Consider the following 13,717-nt stretch of genomic DNA (forward strand, 5'->3'; position numbering starts at 1 on the left):
CATTGTGCAATTGCTTACTCAGTGGGCAGCATGTTGGAGCAATCATACATTTATGAATAACACTTGAATATAAAGAGGTAGCAAAGTGTATTTAAATGTTTAATAGTATTTGAAATTGTAAGAAAAAGTCAGATATAGCAGCAGAAACCGAGTGACAGATTAGATACAAGTTTCATTCAAAGTATTAGATTGAATCTCTGAAATTATCCAGTTTTGGCAACCATAAGTCATTTTCTTATCACAAAGAAACCACTAATCTAAGACTAGTTTATAACTTATTAAATGCAAACATTACTTTCTATACCAACTTTTATGCTTGTAAAAAATGACAAATTAGGAGGCATACAAAAGAGAGCAGGGAGTGCAAGAGACTGTTTCTTTCTAATAGCATAAATTTGGTATAGAAAGTAATGTTTGTATTTAATAAGTTATAAAGTAGTCTTAATTAATGGTTTCTTGTGATAAGAAAATGACTTACGGTTGCCAAAACTGGATAATTTCAGAGATTCAATCTAATACTTTGAAAGAAACTTGTATCTAATCTGTGACTCGGTTTCTGCTGCTATATCTGATTTTTTCTTACAATTTCACATGCTATAAAACTTATGATACAAGTGTAAATAAGTAACACAATAAAAACTTTTCTTGCTGATAACTTCTAGCCAAAACAAACATTTTCTGAAAAGAAAAGGTTGAATTGACCTATAAATGAAACTAAGAGTGAATTTAAATTTGTTCAGAGAAAACACCATGATTTCTTCAAAACTGTCTCGCAAGTATGTTTATTCAACAGCAAGAAGTGGAGACACCCAAAACTCATATAAGAAAAAGAACACTAAAATTGCTGCAATTTTCATACTACCAACCAAGCAATACCTAAAAAGTGATTATACTATAAAAAACGATCAAAATAACGCATAAACATGACTGTGCTGCACTTTCCAATGGGGAAGGTTTGATCACAATTACGTCCATCTCCTCTCTTATTAGTGTAACCAGGGTAATGATCCCGATAAAACTCTTCTTCTCCCACAAACCACAAACTCTTACGTTTAGCCAAGCCCTTGATATTCCACTTACTGAAAGGATGTGTTGTCTTGTGAGTAATGTGAATTTCTCCTCCTTTGTTAACCATGAATTTAGCATTGTACAAAAATCCACTCACTAGACGCTTATGTAGTCTGCATTTATGTAGAGAATATAAGTAGTCTTAATAGAAGGAAAGTAAATAATATCTTGATACTTAGGTGCAAACCTGATTGAAATATGAAGTTGTATAGTGATATTCCTAAAGTTTTAATAAAAAGAAATGAAAAAAATTATATTTTCATTCTCCAATTTCATAATAAATGCATAAATTAATTAAAATATTTTTAATGCATAATTACTTCTAAACACAATTATGTAGAATTTTTTTCCTTAAAACATCATATATATGAACAGAACATACTTTTAAGGTTTCCAAACGATGAAAAAAAAATATAATATATATTGTTGTTACCGGAAAAGTGTTTTGTCTAAAAAATAAATAAAACGATTTTCATTTATTATTTCTCATTACATATATTAAATATAATAGATTACACATTTTCTTAAATAAATTACTGAATGGATCTTGGGAAAAATTATCAAAGCTAAATTTTCCTTAAAAGCATAGTTTATATTTTTAAGTTCTTACGTTATAATAAATAAACACAATAAACTTCGTTTATAATAAAAAGTCTTATTTTCTGATTTCTTCATCACATGAAATGTATATGCAGTATAATTAAAATCAGATACAAACTGAGAGAATAATTGAAAAAAACAAATATCACACTTCTTTCATAACGTACTGAATTTGACAGTCATCACTTTCACTATAAGTGAAACCTGCATGAGGAAAATTAAAAATGATACGATCAAAATGGCGATGTTGAAGAAATGGGTGTTCCAACATTTTGTGGACATCAACTTTATACAGAATGACACATCCAAGGCCTTCAAGTTCTGTTAAGTTCCTTAATGCACTTCCATATTTCTTCCTTAAAGATGCTTCAAAAAAATTACAAACACGACTCAGTGACTAATCTTAGTAAAGAGAAGAAAAAGTGGTTTCATGCTAATAAAAGAAACCCTAAAAACTACATGAAACTATATATAATGTGTGAAGTTCAAAAATGTACCTCTAGAATCCAAAGAGGTAGCAACCATGTTTTTGGCTGTGCCAAATGCCCTAGCCAAACACAGTGAGAATGAAAAATCTCCCTCTCCCACTAGCAAAATATAATGAGAACTAAGGTAGTGAGTTATTCTTTTTTCTCCCATCTAACCCTAAACCACACCTTTAGAAAGTCTTCACTTTCACTTCAATCTGAATAAAATAGCCAATGATGAGGATGATAATATGTGTGTGTATATATATATATATATATATATATATATATATATATATATATATATATATATATACACACATATTGGTGACTGAAGAAATTCCCCACAAAGTGTATTGGGGAAGGTGATGAATTAATAATTATTCACACATTTTTTTATTAATTGTATTTATTGAACAGATATTCACACATTTTAGTTTTGGGAAGTGAAAGGTTAAGTGCAAGTGAACAACATCAAATAGTATATTCTCTCTACTTCACATTTGTTTGATGTCATCTTGTGATTAAGGATAAGGACACATTTTATCTTTTTTAAATAGAATTTCTTAACAAATTATACATTTTTATAAGTCTCACCTCTTATTTAATAAACCACTAACTTTTAGTTTCTAATAAATTTTAATGTGTAGTAGTAAGAAGTATATTTAACAACAAAAATATTTAGTAAAATTATTTAAAGTGACTTATTTTAGAAACTTTTAACTTATAAATTATTAACTATTCCCGATAATGTAAAAGTTATTTTTTTATTATTATTATTTCTTATATTTTAATGCATCTTTTATTGTCTTTAATTTAATTTCTTTCTAGAAAGTATTACCTGTAATTACCCACTAAAAAAGTTGCAAAAAAGAAACTCAATGTTAATTGTGAAATCAAAAAATGTAAATATAACAATAAGCAAAATTCAATTTAATTATACTTATGAGACCAACTAATTTAAATAAAATAACTTATTTTAATAAAAAAAAGACATATACAATATTCTTAGAAACAATAAAAAATTGAATAAGAATTTAATTATTTAAAAAAAATAAAACTATAATTACAAAAAAAAAATCTAAAAATATAAATTTTATTTATATAATAAATTTATATAAAATTTTGTCTCTTTATATAATTTTATATTTATTAAATAATTTTTAAAATATTTATAATTTAATAATCTATTTTATCAGTTTAAAACTCATAAACTAAATTTATTATTTAGATGCTGACTTATAACTTTGTTAAACACGTCTGTTTTTTTTTTCTATATATTTTTTTTTTCAAATTCTTCTAGACAATAAAGTTTGAGATGTGATTAACTAATAACTAACGATAAACTTCGGTGACTATGCGTAAATCAAGATAGATAAATAAAAAAATATGATTTAGGTTAGTGTTTTCATTTTTCTATAGTTTGTTCAACTCTTTTTAACTTTTTTCTTCACAATCAAAGGGTTTTTCTCCTTCATATGTATGAACTAATTGAAGAATAGGAAGATTTTTATAAGTAGATCTATTAACGTTATAAGTTGAAGCTTTAGAGTTTTATTTTTTTCAGTTTGGGAAGCTTTTATGAATTATAATTTGCTTTAAATAAATTAGAGAGTTGTACATTGAAGTTTTTGGTTCATGAGCATTATTTGGATTTTTCATCGTTAAATTGAAAATGAATGGTTGCTTTAGTGATAACTTTTTTAGTGATACATTTTTTTTTTCTTTAGGAGATTTTCTTAAACTTAGGTAAATGTTACAAAAAAAAAATAAATTTCCGAAGAACTTCATAATCATTACAAAAGACTTTTAATAACTTTTTTCTTTATATTTATATATATATATATATAAAATAAGATTTCTTTGAAAAAGGAAAGAGAACGACAAAAGTCTTGCTACAAGAATATGCATAAGATCTTAAGCTTCCAAATATTGTAGTTATGAGAAAGAACATTGTTTGTGTTATGAGAAATGACATTGTTTGTATTCATTAGCAACTTAGAACAATGTTTAAACTTTGTATAGGTGGTAAGACGTTACCCCTATTTCTAGTGAGAGGATTTGTGATCTTTTATATCACATTCTTTATAAACCCCATGTGTTAAATCCAAGAGTGGTTGCATTCCAGACAATACTCGATCTTAACTAGAAGTGATTCTGTTTCAAACGAATACTCGATCTTATATCCAGTCTAAGCAAAAAGTGGCTATGTTCCAAACAATATTCAATCTTAGCCAAGAGTGATTATGTTTCAAAAAATACTCACTTCTTACCTAGAAGTGATTGCATTCTAAATAATATTCGGTCTTAGTCAGGAATGATTATGTTTCAAATAATTAACATTTTTGTGTTTAGCCAGGAGTGATTGCAGTTCAAATAATATTCATTTGACTTAATTACTCTTATAGTCTCTATATTAAGGGTCAAAAATCAATTTCAGCCCCCAATTTTTAAAAGATTAATGTCGCCCCAATTTTTTTTAAAAGTACAATTTGGTCCCAACGTTTTAAAAAAAGTTTAGTATGGTCCAAACTTTTTTTAAAACAATTCAATGAGGCGGTCCCAGTTTTTTTTTAAAACGATTAAATGTGGTAACAACACATATAATTTAATGTGCACTGATATGATAACTAAGGTAAATGTGTTTTAATGAGGACAATCTAAGAGAAGGAGCAACATTGAATCGTTTATAAAAAAATTGGGACCATATGTAATTTTTTTAAAATCTCATAATTGAATTGATTTTTGGTCCCTTACTATAGGGACTAAAAGGGTAATTAAGTGTATTCATTTGTAGCCATAAGTGACCGAGGTCTTAATAATACTCCTTTGTATCTTAGAGTAGAAGTCTACCTAATGAAACTAAATTAGTTAATTGAGAATTGGGTGTAGTATTTGTTAACAATGAATCAATATGAAAACATAATGTAAATTTTTTTTATCCCTTATTTTTTAGATTGAATGTTATTTAAATGTAACTAATATTAGATGGAGAGATTTGAAAAGAATAAATTTTGAAAAATATTTTAGACAATTCATCTATCAAACTTGAAGTTGCATTTGACATCTCACATCAATTGCAATTTATTAAGAAAAACATTTAATAGTGCGTTTGTCGAATTATGTTTTAACATATTTTCACAGTGGTATTATAGTTTAACCTTTAAAAGGTTGAATGTGCCTCTAGAGGAAAGATTTACACAACTAAAATGGAAGGAAACTTCAAAGTATCACATTGACAAGCAATGTACTTATAAACATATTTACTATTTTTATCTTTTCTATAATTATGTCGATTTATCCTATTATTTATTGATTTGTCCTATTATATTTTGATATTGTAAATATTATTTGTAATAATCCATAAATGAGATTTATTTATTGTGTGTATGTTTTACTTTCTCGTGTGTTACTTAATTTAATATCATTTTATTTTCTTTATTTTCCTTCCTTCCTACTTCCAAATAACCACAAAAATTAATTCTCCCACTTTCTTCATCCTTAATTTTTCTTATTTCTTATAGCTTCTAAATTGTCTCCTTAATAAAATATCTCTAACTAATTAGTAATTTAGTAACTTCAAATCCCTCTAATTTTATATTTAAATTTATTAAACAATATTTCAAAGTTAAACAAAGTTATAGAAATATATATATATATATATTAAAATTAATATAAGCAAAAATATAAAGTAATAAAAAGTATAACCTTAATTAAATTTTAACTCATTAAACTAAAATAACATGGCAAAAACACCACATTTAGTTCCTTGAACTCTCTCTCTCTCTGCTTTTTTTTCTTCTTATCTCTTTGTTTTTCTCTTCATCCATTCCAACATGATAGAGTAACCAAAAGCTTTAGAACTCTTTTCTTCATCTATTTCTTCTTGGCTACTCTGCAACCATTTCCCTCAATCGCGTAACCCAAACTCCACGAGCTCTTTCAAGTTTCTGATCAGTAGGTGAGTTTAGATTTTGCATTGTTTCCATTGTTTTTGGACCCTGTCTTTTTCCCTTCAGTACAAAGTTTTTTCTTTCTCAAAACCCAGAACCCAAATCGCACAAAAAAGGGTTTTGCACCGTGGGTTCACTTTCGTTCTTTGTGCCCTTCAGTTCTGGGTTCTCCACTTTGGGTTTTATTTCAAATGCAGATAATGGTTCTTTAATTCCATTGTGACAATTTTTCCATGTACAGGCTTGTGGGTGATAGGGGTGAACATGTTTTTGATATACTATCAGTTTTTCCTTGTCATAAGCACTGCAAGTATGATTAGACTGTGTTTTAAGCTTTGCTTATTCTACTGTCCTTATTTTTCAGAAACATATGCTTTAGATATTAAGAATCAGAGCTGTGAGAACCTTTATGCTGTCATTCTGTGGTTTGGAGACTAAATCACACAGCATTGTGTAAGCTTCGTCATGCATAAAAAAGTCTAGAAACATGTATTATTTAATATATGAAACCTGCTAGTAGAAGCTTGGTATTATGGCTCAGTGTAAGGATAATCTAATCAACAAACATAGGAACAAGATGAGGGAAAACATAGTCATACTCTGATGGTGCAATTGCAAGTAATTAGGAGTGTTTAGTTGATAGGCCATGAAAGTTGGAAATTGTTTTAGAATTGCCAATTTAGTACACATTTACAAGCGAATATGTAGAAAAAATTACAGTCTATTGCAGAACTATCATTTTTTTTATTCATGTAATAAATATATAGTTCAAACTTAGATTAGATTGTATTGATAAAAGGGTTCTACTGGCTTGAGTCAAGGCAGAGTCAACCAAGCGAAGCATCATTATAGTTGAACCGTTAATTTGATTTAGTGTCGAGTTTACTAAGCAAAGTTGAAAAGTAATTCTTAGGTAGAAAAAAAAAGCACTGTGGTGAAAGAATAATTAATAAGCTTCGTTAACAAGCATCTCAAGTAGTGAAATCTTCATAGTCATATATAATATTCTGCACATTCCTCTAATTGAACCTGCAAGCTTTTTAGACATCCTAGGTTATGCTAAATTAATGTTGTTAAGACTTACTGTTGATTATTACAAAAAGGAGCAACAGAGAGTTGGTCCAAAAATGCAGAGCTTTCCTCAAACTAGGACTACCTTGAAAATACATTGTTTGTTTGGGTTCCTAGTGGTTGGTTGTTCATTATTATGTCTTCCCTCATAAGTAGTAATCTCATTTTGTTGGTTGCGTGAAATCACATTCCATGTGCTTCTTTACAGAGCACCCAGCACTTGTGCATTTGCAGTAGGATCTAAAAAGGATGCATGAAAACTTGTTAATGCATGCTTGCAAAACTCAAAGTTACATGAATGACTTATCATACTAGGATAAAAGCTTAGGTGTGATAGAAGCAAAAGAATGCAACAATATTTTGTATCGGTTGTTATTTGAGAACACTATACCTTGGGAATAAATTTCCCTTTATAGGCTTTTGACCATACATTTTCCATAGATAACCATTAGGGGTGTGCAAAAAAAGCAGTTCAAACTGAAATATTTTAGAACTAGACCTTATGAATAGTTAATTGAACTAAATCAAACCATTTACTTTACTTCTCGTAGGCCCATAAAACATGGATGCAAGGTGAAGATTCTCGTATGTCTATAAAACAAGTAAAAAAAATGGCCCATATTCTCGTAAGTCCACAAAAGATTTAAATTACAATTATTTCTAAAATCAATGGCCCTTGCAGGTAACCAACTGAGCTAATAGGCCGTTTGATTTTATAATTCTGACATAGCTTTTATACTATGACAATAATTGAAGTGAGTATTAAAAGAAAATAGAAAAGAGAGTGAAGATAGAAGGAAGAGAATGGATAACATTACAGCAAGTGAAGTAGCTGGTTTGGGAGTGGGTGCTCTGCTCCTCTCTGCCACCCTTGCTGCCACCAAAGTCGATGCTTTCTTCTCTTCTTCTCAACGCAGGTTCTCTCTCTCTCTCTCTCTCTCTCTCTCTCTCTCTATATATATATATATATATATACATATAAATATGTATATGTATATATATGTGGGTGTATGTGTGATTCTTTTTCATGAACTGGTTCAATATTTGATTCTATGTTATGCTGTTGAACCTTTTACAAACCTTTGAATTGTACTGCTCGAATGATGAAGTGAATTTTGATAGCTAGATTCTTAACGGTGATCATCACTGAATGGTTTTAGTAGAGAAGTAGATAATTTGTGTTATTAAGATAAACATCACACAGTAGATTCTGTAGAAGTATGATGAGAAAAATGTTGTAAACAAGCTCTGCAGTGAAACATTGGTGTTTTTGTTTTTTTATATGCTCTCTTTATTGACACAAGCTGCAATCCCTTACTTGCAGCTCATTGGAGATGTGCAAGCGATGTGGCAACCTGAGGCGATTGGCTTGCTCCACCTGCAAAGGAACCGGGTCTATTAGAGAAGGGGGAATACTTGGTATTAAGCCTGTTGAGGGTTTTTTTGAAACACTTGGTGACAGTGAATCAAAGGTGAAGCAGATAGCATGTGTAAAATGTCAAGCCAAAGGTTACTTTTCATGTCCTAATTGTTCTCAACAATAATCACTCTGCTTTATATTTGCCTCCAATTATAACAATGTTAATTGTGATTATAACTCCTCATAAGTGCATTTGTTTGGTCTGTAATGTGAGAGCAATAATGCTTAATTAATAAAACTTGCATAACAGGGTTAGAAAGTTGTATTGTTATGTTGAATTGCATTGAGTTTGTAAGGGAAAATTTGGATATTGCTTTAGAGACAGAGTGACAGATTGCGGACAAGTTTCATTCAAAAAGTAGAGAAGTAGATCTCTCAAGTTATAACATTAACTAATTTTGGCATATAATCCAATCGATTAGGTTATACTTGATAGACCTAGACTTGTTCTGGAAACCATTAATATAATCATATTACTTCTTGAATTCAAATATTATTTTATATTACAATTTCTACATCAACTTCAATTCTCATTACAAATGAAAAAAAAAAAACTTGCAATCCTTCCTCTCTTTTTATGTCAGGTAATTTGACATGTTATAATGGTATGATAGAACTTTGAACAAACAATACAAAGGAAAAACTTATATTGTTATTGATGTTTGTTTGGCCAAACTAAACATTTTAATAACCTAAACATGAAACTAAAAGCGAGTTTAAATATGTTGGAGCAGACATCATGTCCTATTCAAATTTGTTGGCACAAGTATATGTTTACTAAAGGTCAAGAGCTAGAAGAAATGGACACACCCAGGACTTATATTTGACCATTAAAATTGCTTATAAAGAAATGAAAAAGAACATTAATATTGCTGCAATTTTCATACTGCCAACCAATACCAAAAAGTGATTTTCACTAAGAAAGTGATATCAATAACTTGATTTTCTAATTATACTATAAAAAGTTTAAGAATAACTCATGAACATGATTGTTCTGCACTCTCCCATGGGAAGCTTCTATAACAATTACCTCCATCTCCTTCTCTTACTGAAATCAGGGTATAGCAGAAGATGAAACTCCTCTTCCCACCACACCACCAATCATGTGCTGTCTTTTGAGTAATATGAATTTCTACTCCTTTGATAAGAATGTATTTACCAATGTACCAAAATTCACTCACTACATGTGTAATAAATTCAGTCACTATTTTTTGTTACCATTTAACTGCTTTGTTTTTATGTAAAATTCAATTAATTATTCAATCTTAATAAAAGTTGTGACTAGGTTAGGAATTCTTACTTCATATAAAAAAAAGTTCCCATTTAATATCTTTTAATATACTCCAAATTAAATTAGTTTTTCATTTCCCACTTTCATGAAAAAAGTATTAATTAATTAAAAAATGAATGGAAAGTAACATACATTGATAAAAGATAAAATATAAGTTATTGTCATATTAAACTTTAAAAACAAATATAAAAAAATCACAAGTTTGACACAGAAAGTACTTCCCATGTCGTTTTTTCACCCATCTTTCACTTATATTAAAGAAGGTAAATTAATATTTTGAAATCAGAAGTTTTTAATATACTTAATTTTTTTAATCAAATACTCATTTATTCATAATACAATACATTTAAAACATAATTGTGGAAATACTTCAAAAATCATAAGAATTAATCAAGGATTTTATAAAAATATATTTAAAACAATTTTTTTTCTCTAAAATATCATTTAAGAATAGAAACGGAATTTCCTATTTTATTCTATTCAATAGTCAAAATAAGAGTAAATTTTAAAAATTAAATATAAAATATTAATCTTATAAAAATTCAACCATTAGAAAAAGGTGCAATGAGCATAGTAACAGACAACACAGTTTTTGAATAACTTTCTGAACCATTGTTGTGAAATTGTAAATGGTGGTACCATGCATCCTCAATTTTGCTTATAAACCATCTTCCTTATAACTTCAAACTCATTATAGCTTGGAATGAAACACAGTTTTGCAATTTTCATGCTTACAAAGAAGCCAGAAAGCTACACTTCAATGGAATGAAACACAATGTTGCAATGTTCATGGTTCCAAGGAAGCCAAAAAGCTACACTTCAAGAGTGTCCAACACCACACACACTTCTACTTATATTTCTTTCAGAGGAATAAAGAAGATAGAGAGAATGAAGAGAACTTGAAGGTACTGCATTGTCCAAGAATAAAACTATGATCACATCGAGAACCATCTCCTCTCTTGTTAACGTAACCAGGATAAAGACCTTTATCAAACTCTTCTTCTCCAACGAACACCAAGTTCTCCCCACTTGCTAACATCTTGATATCCCAGAGTGTAAGGATGCTTTGTCTTGTGAGTAATATGGATTTCACCAAAAAAAGTAAGCATACGTTTAGCATTTTGCAGAAATCCCCTCACTAAGTTCTTGTGAAGCCTGCATTTAAGTGGAATATATACATAATGTGAATGACATATACAGCTAAATAAAACAATTGAATACATTGCATATCTTCTGCATAACTTACTCTATTTGGAAGATACAATTTTCACGACCGACGAAACCAGCATGAGGAAAATTATAAATTATGCGATCAAACTTTTGATGTTTGAGAAGTGGGTGTTCGGCCATTTTGGTTGCATCAACTTCATTCACAATGGTGCAACCAAGAACCTCAAGTTCCTTCATGTTTTCTGATGCACTTGCATACTTCACCATTAAAGACCCTTAAAAGATTGGTGTATTCAATTAAGAATAATGAATTAGTTTATATGTTTGCAAAAGTTGCATGCATGCATCATGTACATACACAATGTTTCAGCTTCAATATAGTTCAAAATGTACCTCTGGTATCCAAAGTGGTAGCAACCATGTTTTTGGCTGTGCCAAATGCCCTAGCCAAACATAGTGAGAATGAAAAATCTCCCTCACCCACTAGCAAAATCTTTTGAGAGCTAGAATAATGAGATATGCTTTTCTTTTCCATTGAAAACACGTTACAACCCAAATCAGTACAAACTTTTGCTTGAGAGTGAGGAGAATAACCACGAGGAGAGTGAATATATATACACACATTGGTGTCTAGAGAAATTCCCAAGTGTTTTGGAGAAGGAGATAGGAATCGAACCCAAGTCATAGGACTCCAAACCAAGCCCCCAAATTAATATTCCAAGAAAACTGCAACAGCCAGGATTTGAACTCAAGTCCAGGAAGGCATTAACCACTAGACCAAACAAATTGTTTGGTTATATTATCATTTTTATTATACTTATTATTAATATAATTTATACATATTAATATAATTATTATTAATAATAATAAAATAAATTATACTCATATTATTAAATTATTATTAATATTATTATTAACATTATTATTAATAATATTATTAACATTATAATTAATATTATAATTAACATTATAATTAATATTATAATTAATATTATAATTAACATTATTATTAATATTATTATTAATATTATTATACATATTATACATATTATTAATATTATTAGTATTAATATTAATATTTAATAAATTTAATATTATTATCATCAATTTAATAAATTTAATTTAACTAATTTATATCATAATTTCAAAAATAAAATAGTTATGACAATATATAAATAAAATAAATTTAAAATAAATAATATTTAAAATAAACAAATATTTTATATAACATTTAAATAATTTAAATATATATTTTATTTTAGTCAATTAATTTTAAATCAAACGCTTATTTAATTTAATAAATCTAATTTAATTAATTTATATTCAAAATTGATAAATTAAATAATTTATTATAACATTAAAGAAATAATTCTAAAATAAATATAATAAAGAATTCAAAATTAAAATATTTATTATACATTAAAAATATTTAAATTTTAAAATTCTAAACATGCGTGGGCTATAGCGGACGCATATGCGTGGGTTCTGTGGGCAACGCAAAACGGACGCATATGCGTGGGCTGCGGCCGACGCAAAACCGACGCCTATGCGTGGGCCGTGGCCGACGCAAAATTTAAAAAAAAAAAAAAAAATTAAATCAATATATGCGTCCGTTTTGCGTCCAATGTAAATCTTGCGTGGGCTTTTACTCATTTTGGCCGACGAGAGTAGCGTCCGCAAATGGCCCACGCAAAATTTTGGAAGCTAAATCAAGTTTTTCTTGTAGTGGTTAGACTAAACAAAATGAAAAAATTGATACAAGAGTTTAATAATTTCTTGATTATTTTCATAAAAAAATTAAAGTAAATTGTTCTTTTGAAATGGCAATTTTGTCAAAAAAAATTAAGAATAAAAACAAGAAGAAAGAACTTAAAAATGCCAATATAGTGATTGTGCTATATGTTTAAACTTGGCATAAAGTTTGTGTTCTTCAAAATACAAAGTAGTAAAGGTGCATGGGAGAGAAGGGGTTTTAGTTGCAATGATAAAATCATTTGAATATTTTTATTATGACACAAAATTTGCTGATGACAATAATATCATTTTAAAGAGAAGTTGTATGGCTAATGAATTTAAAATAGGTAGCTTTCGTTTAAAGAATGATATTAATGTATTTTTATGTAATAATTTCAAAGCATTTCCAACATAAATTATAATAGAATTTCTTTTATTAACAATAAAAAATTAATAAACATAGAACACTTAGTGTTTCAACCCTTATACTATACATTGTTGTGAAAAAATAAGTTACTCAAGTGTCTAAAGACACTAATAGAACTCAGTTTATTTATTTTTCTACACAACGTTACTACATTTATATACCTAGATAGTTCAAGATAATAATCCATGAAGACCCAAGTTAGCTTTCACATCACTATTATTTGTGGTAGTAGAAGAGCTTGAGACATGGTCTTTCCACGTCATGCATGTCTTTTTTTAGATTTTTCTGAACTTTCTAACATGATCACTCCTACCACTTTTAAAACATGTGTATGTTGATAAAACATATGAATGTTGATGGTTGATCTGGTTTTTTGTTCCACTCTTTTTACTGTTGAGACTTGTTCTTGTTCTTGTTCTTTAAGAATGTTGTGAACTTCTTTATCATTAAGTTCAAGTTTTCACAATCTCAATTATGGTCTTCCTCTCTTATTTCAAATCTTGTTGTTTTATTCAT

The 13,717-nt window shown here is 28.5% G+C and overlaps 2 protein-coding genes and 1 pseudogene across 5 annotated transcripts; 1 reads left to right on the plus strand and 2 right to left on the minus strand.

The window, feature by feature from the left end:
• Window positions 1-892: 892 nt before the first annotated feature.
• On the minus strand, window positions 893-2,307 carry LOC137836881 (uncharacterized protein At4g26485). The gene is made up of 3 exons (XM_068645658.1): window positions 2,166-2,307; window positions 1,836-2,034; window positions 893-1,181 (listed from the first exon to the last, which is right to left on the minus strand). The coding sequence occupies exons 1-3, from the start codon at window positions 2,305-2,307 to the stop codon at window positions 893-895; spliced, it is 630 nt and encodes a 209-aa protein (XP_068501759.1).
• Window positions 2,308-5,928: 3,621 nt separating this feature from the next.
• LOC137837026 (uncharacterized) lies at window positions 5,929-8,838 on the plus strand. 4 transcript variants are annotated; one of them, XM_068645843.1, is made up of 4 exons: window positions 5,931-6,096; window positions 7,711-7,785; window positions 7,916-8,076; window positions 8,484-8,838. In XM_068645843.1, the coding sequence occupies exons 3-4, from the start codon at window positions 7,964-7,966 to the stop codon at window positions 8,701-8,703; spliced, it is 333 nt and encodes a 110-aa protein (XP_068501944.1). In that variant the 5' UTR covers window positions 5,931-6,096; window positions 7,711-7,785; window positions 7,916-7,963; the 3' UTR covers window positions 8,704-8,838. The 4 variants fall into 4 exon arrangements, with proteins under 4 accessions (XP_068501939.1, XP_068501944.1, XP_068501941.1 ...); XM_068645838.1 differs by lacking the exon at window positions 7,711-7,785 and having other exon boundaries at window positions 5,929-6,096; XM_068645840.2 differs by having other exon boundaries at window positions 5,943-6,096; window positions 7,711-8,076.
• Window positions 8,839-10,859: 2,021 nt separating this feature from the next.
• On the minus strand, window positions 10,860-11,575 carry LOC137836884 (uncharacterized protein At4g26485 pseudogene; annotated as a pseudogene).
• Window positions 11,576-13,717: the final 2,142 nt, after the last annotated feature.

The sequence above is a fragment of the Phaseolus vulgaris genome, chromosome 4 (assembly GCF_051622355.1).
Source record: "Phaseolus vulgaris cultivar YP4 chromosome 4, ASM5162235v1, whole genome shotgun sequence".
Classification (NCBI taxonomy): domain Eukaryota; kingdom Viridiplantae; phylum Streptophyta; class Magnoliopsida; order Fabales; family Fabaceae; genus Phaseolus; species Phaseolus vulgaris.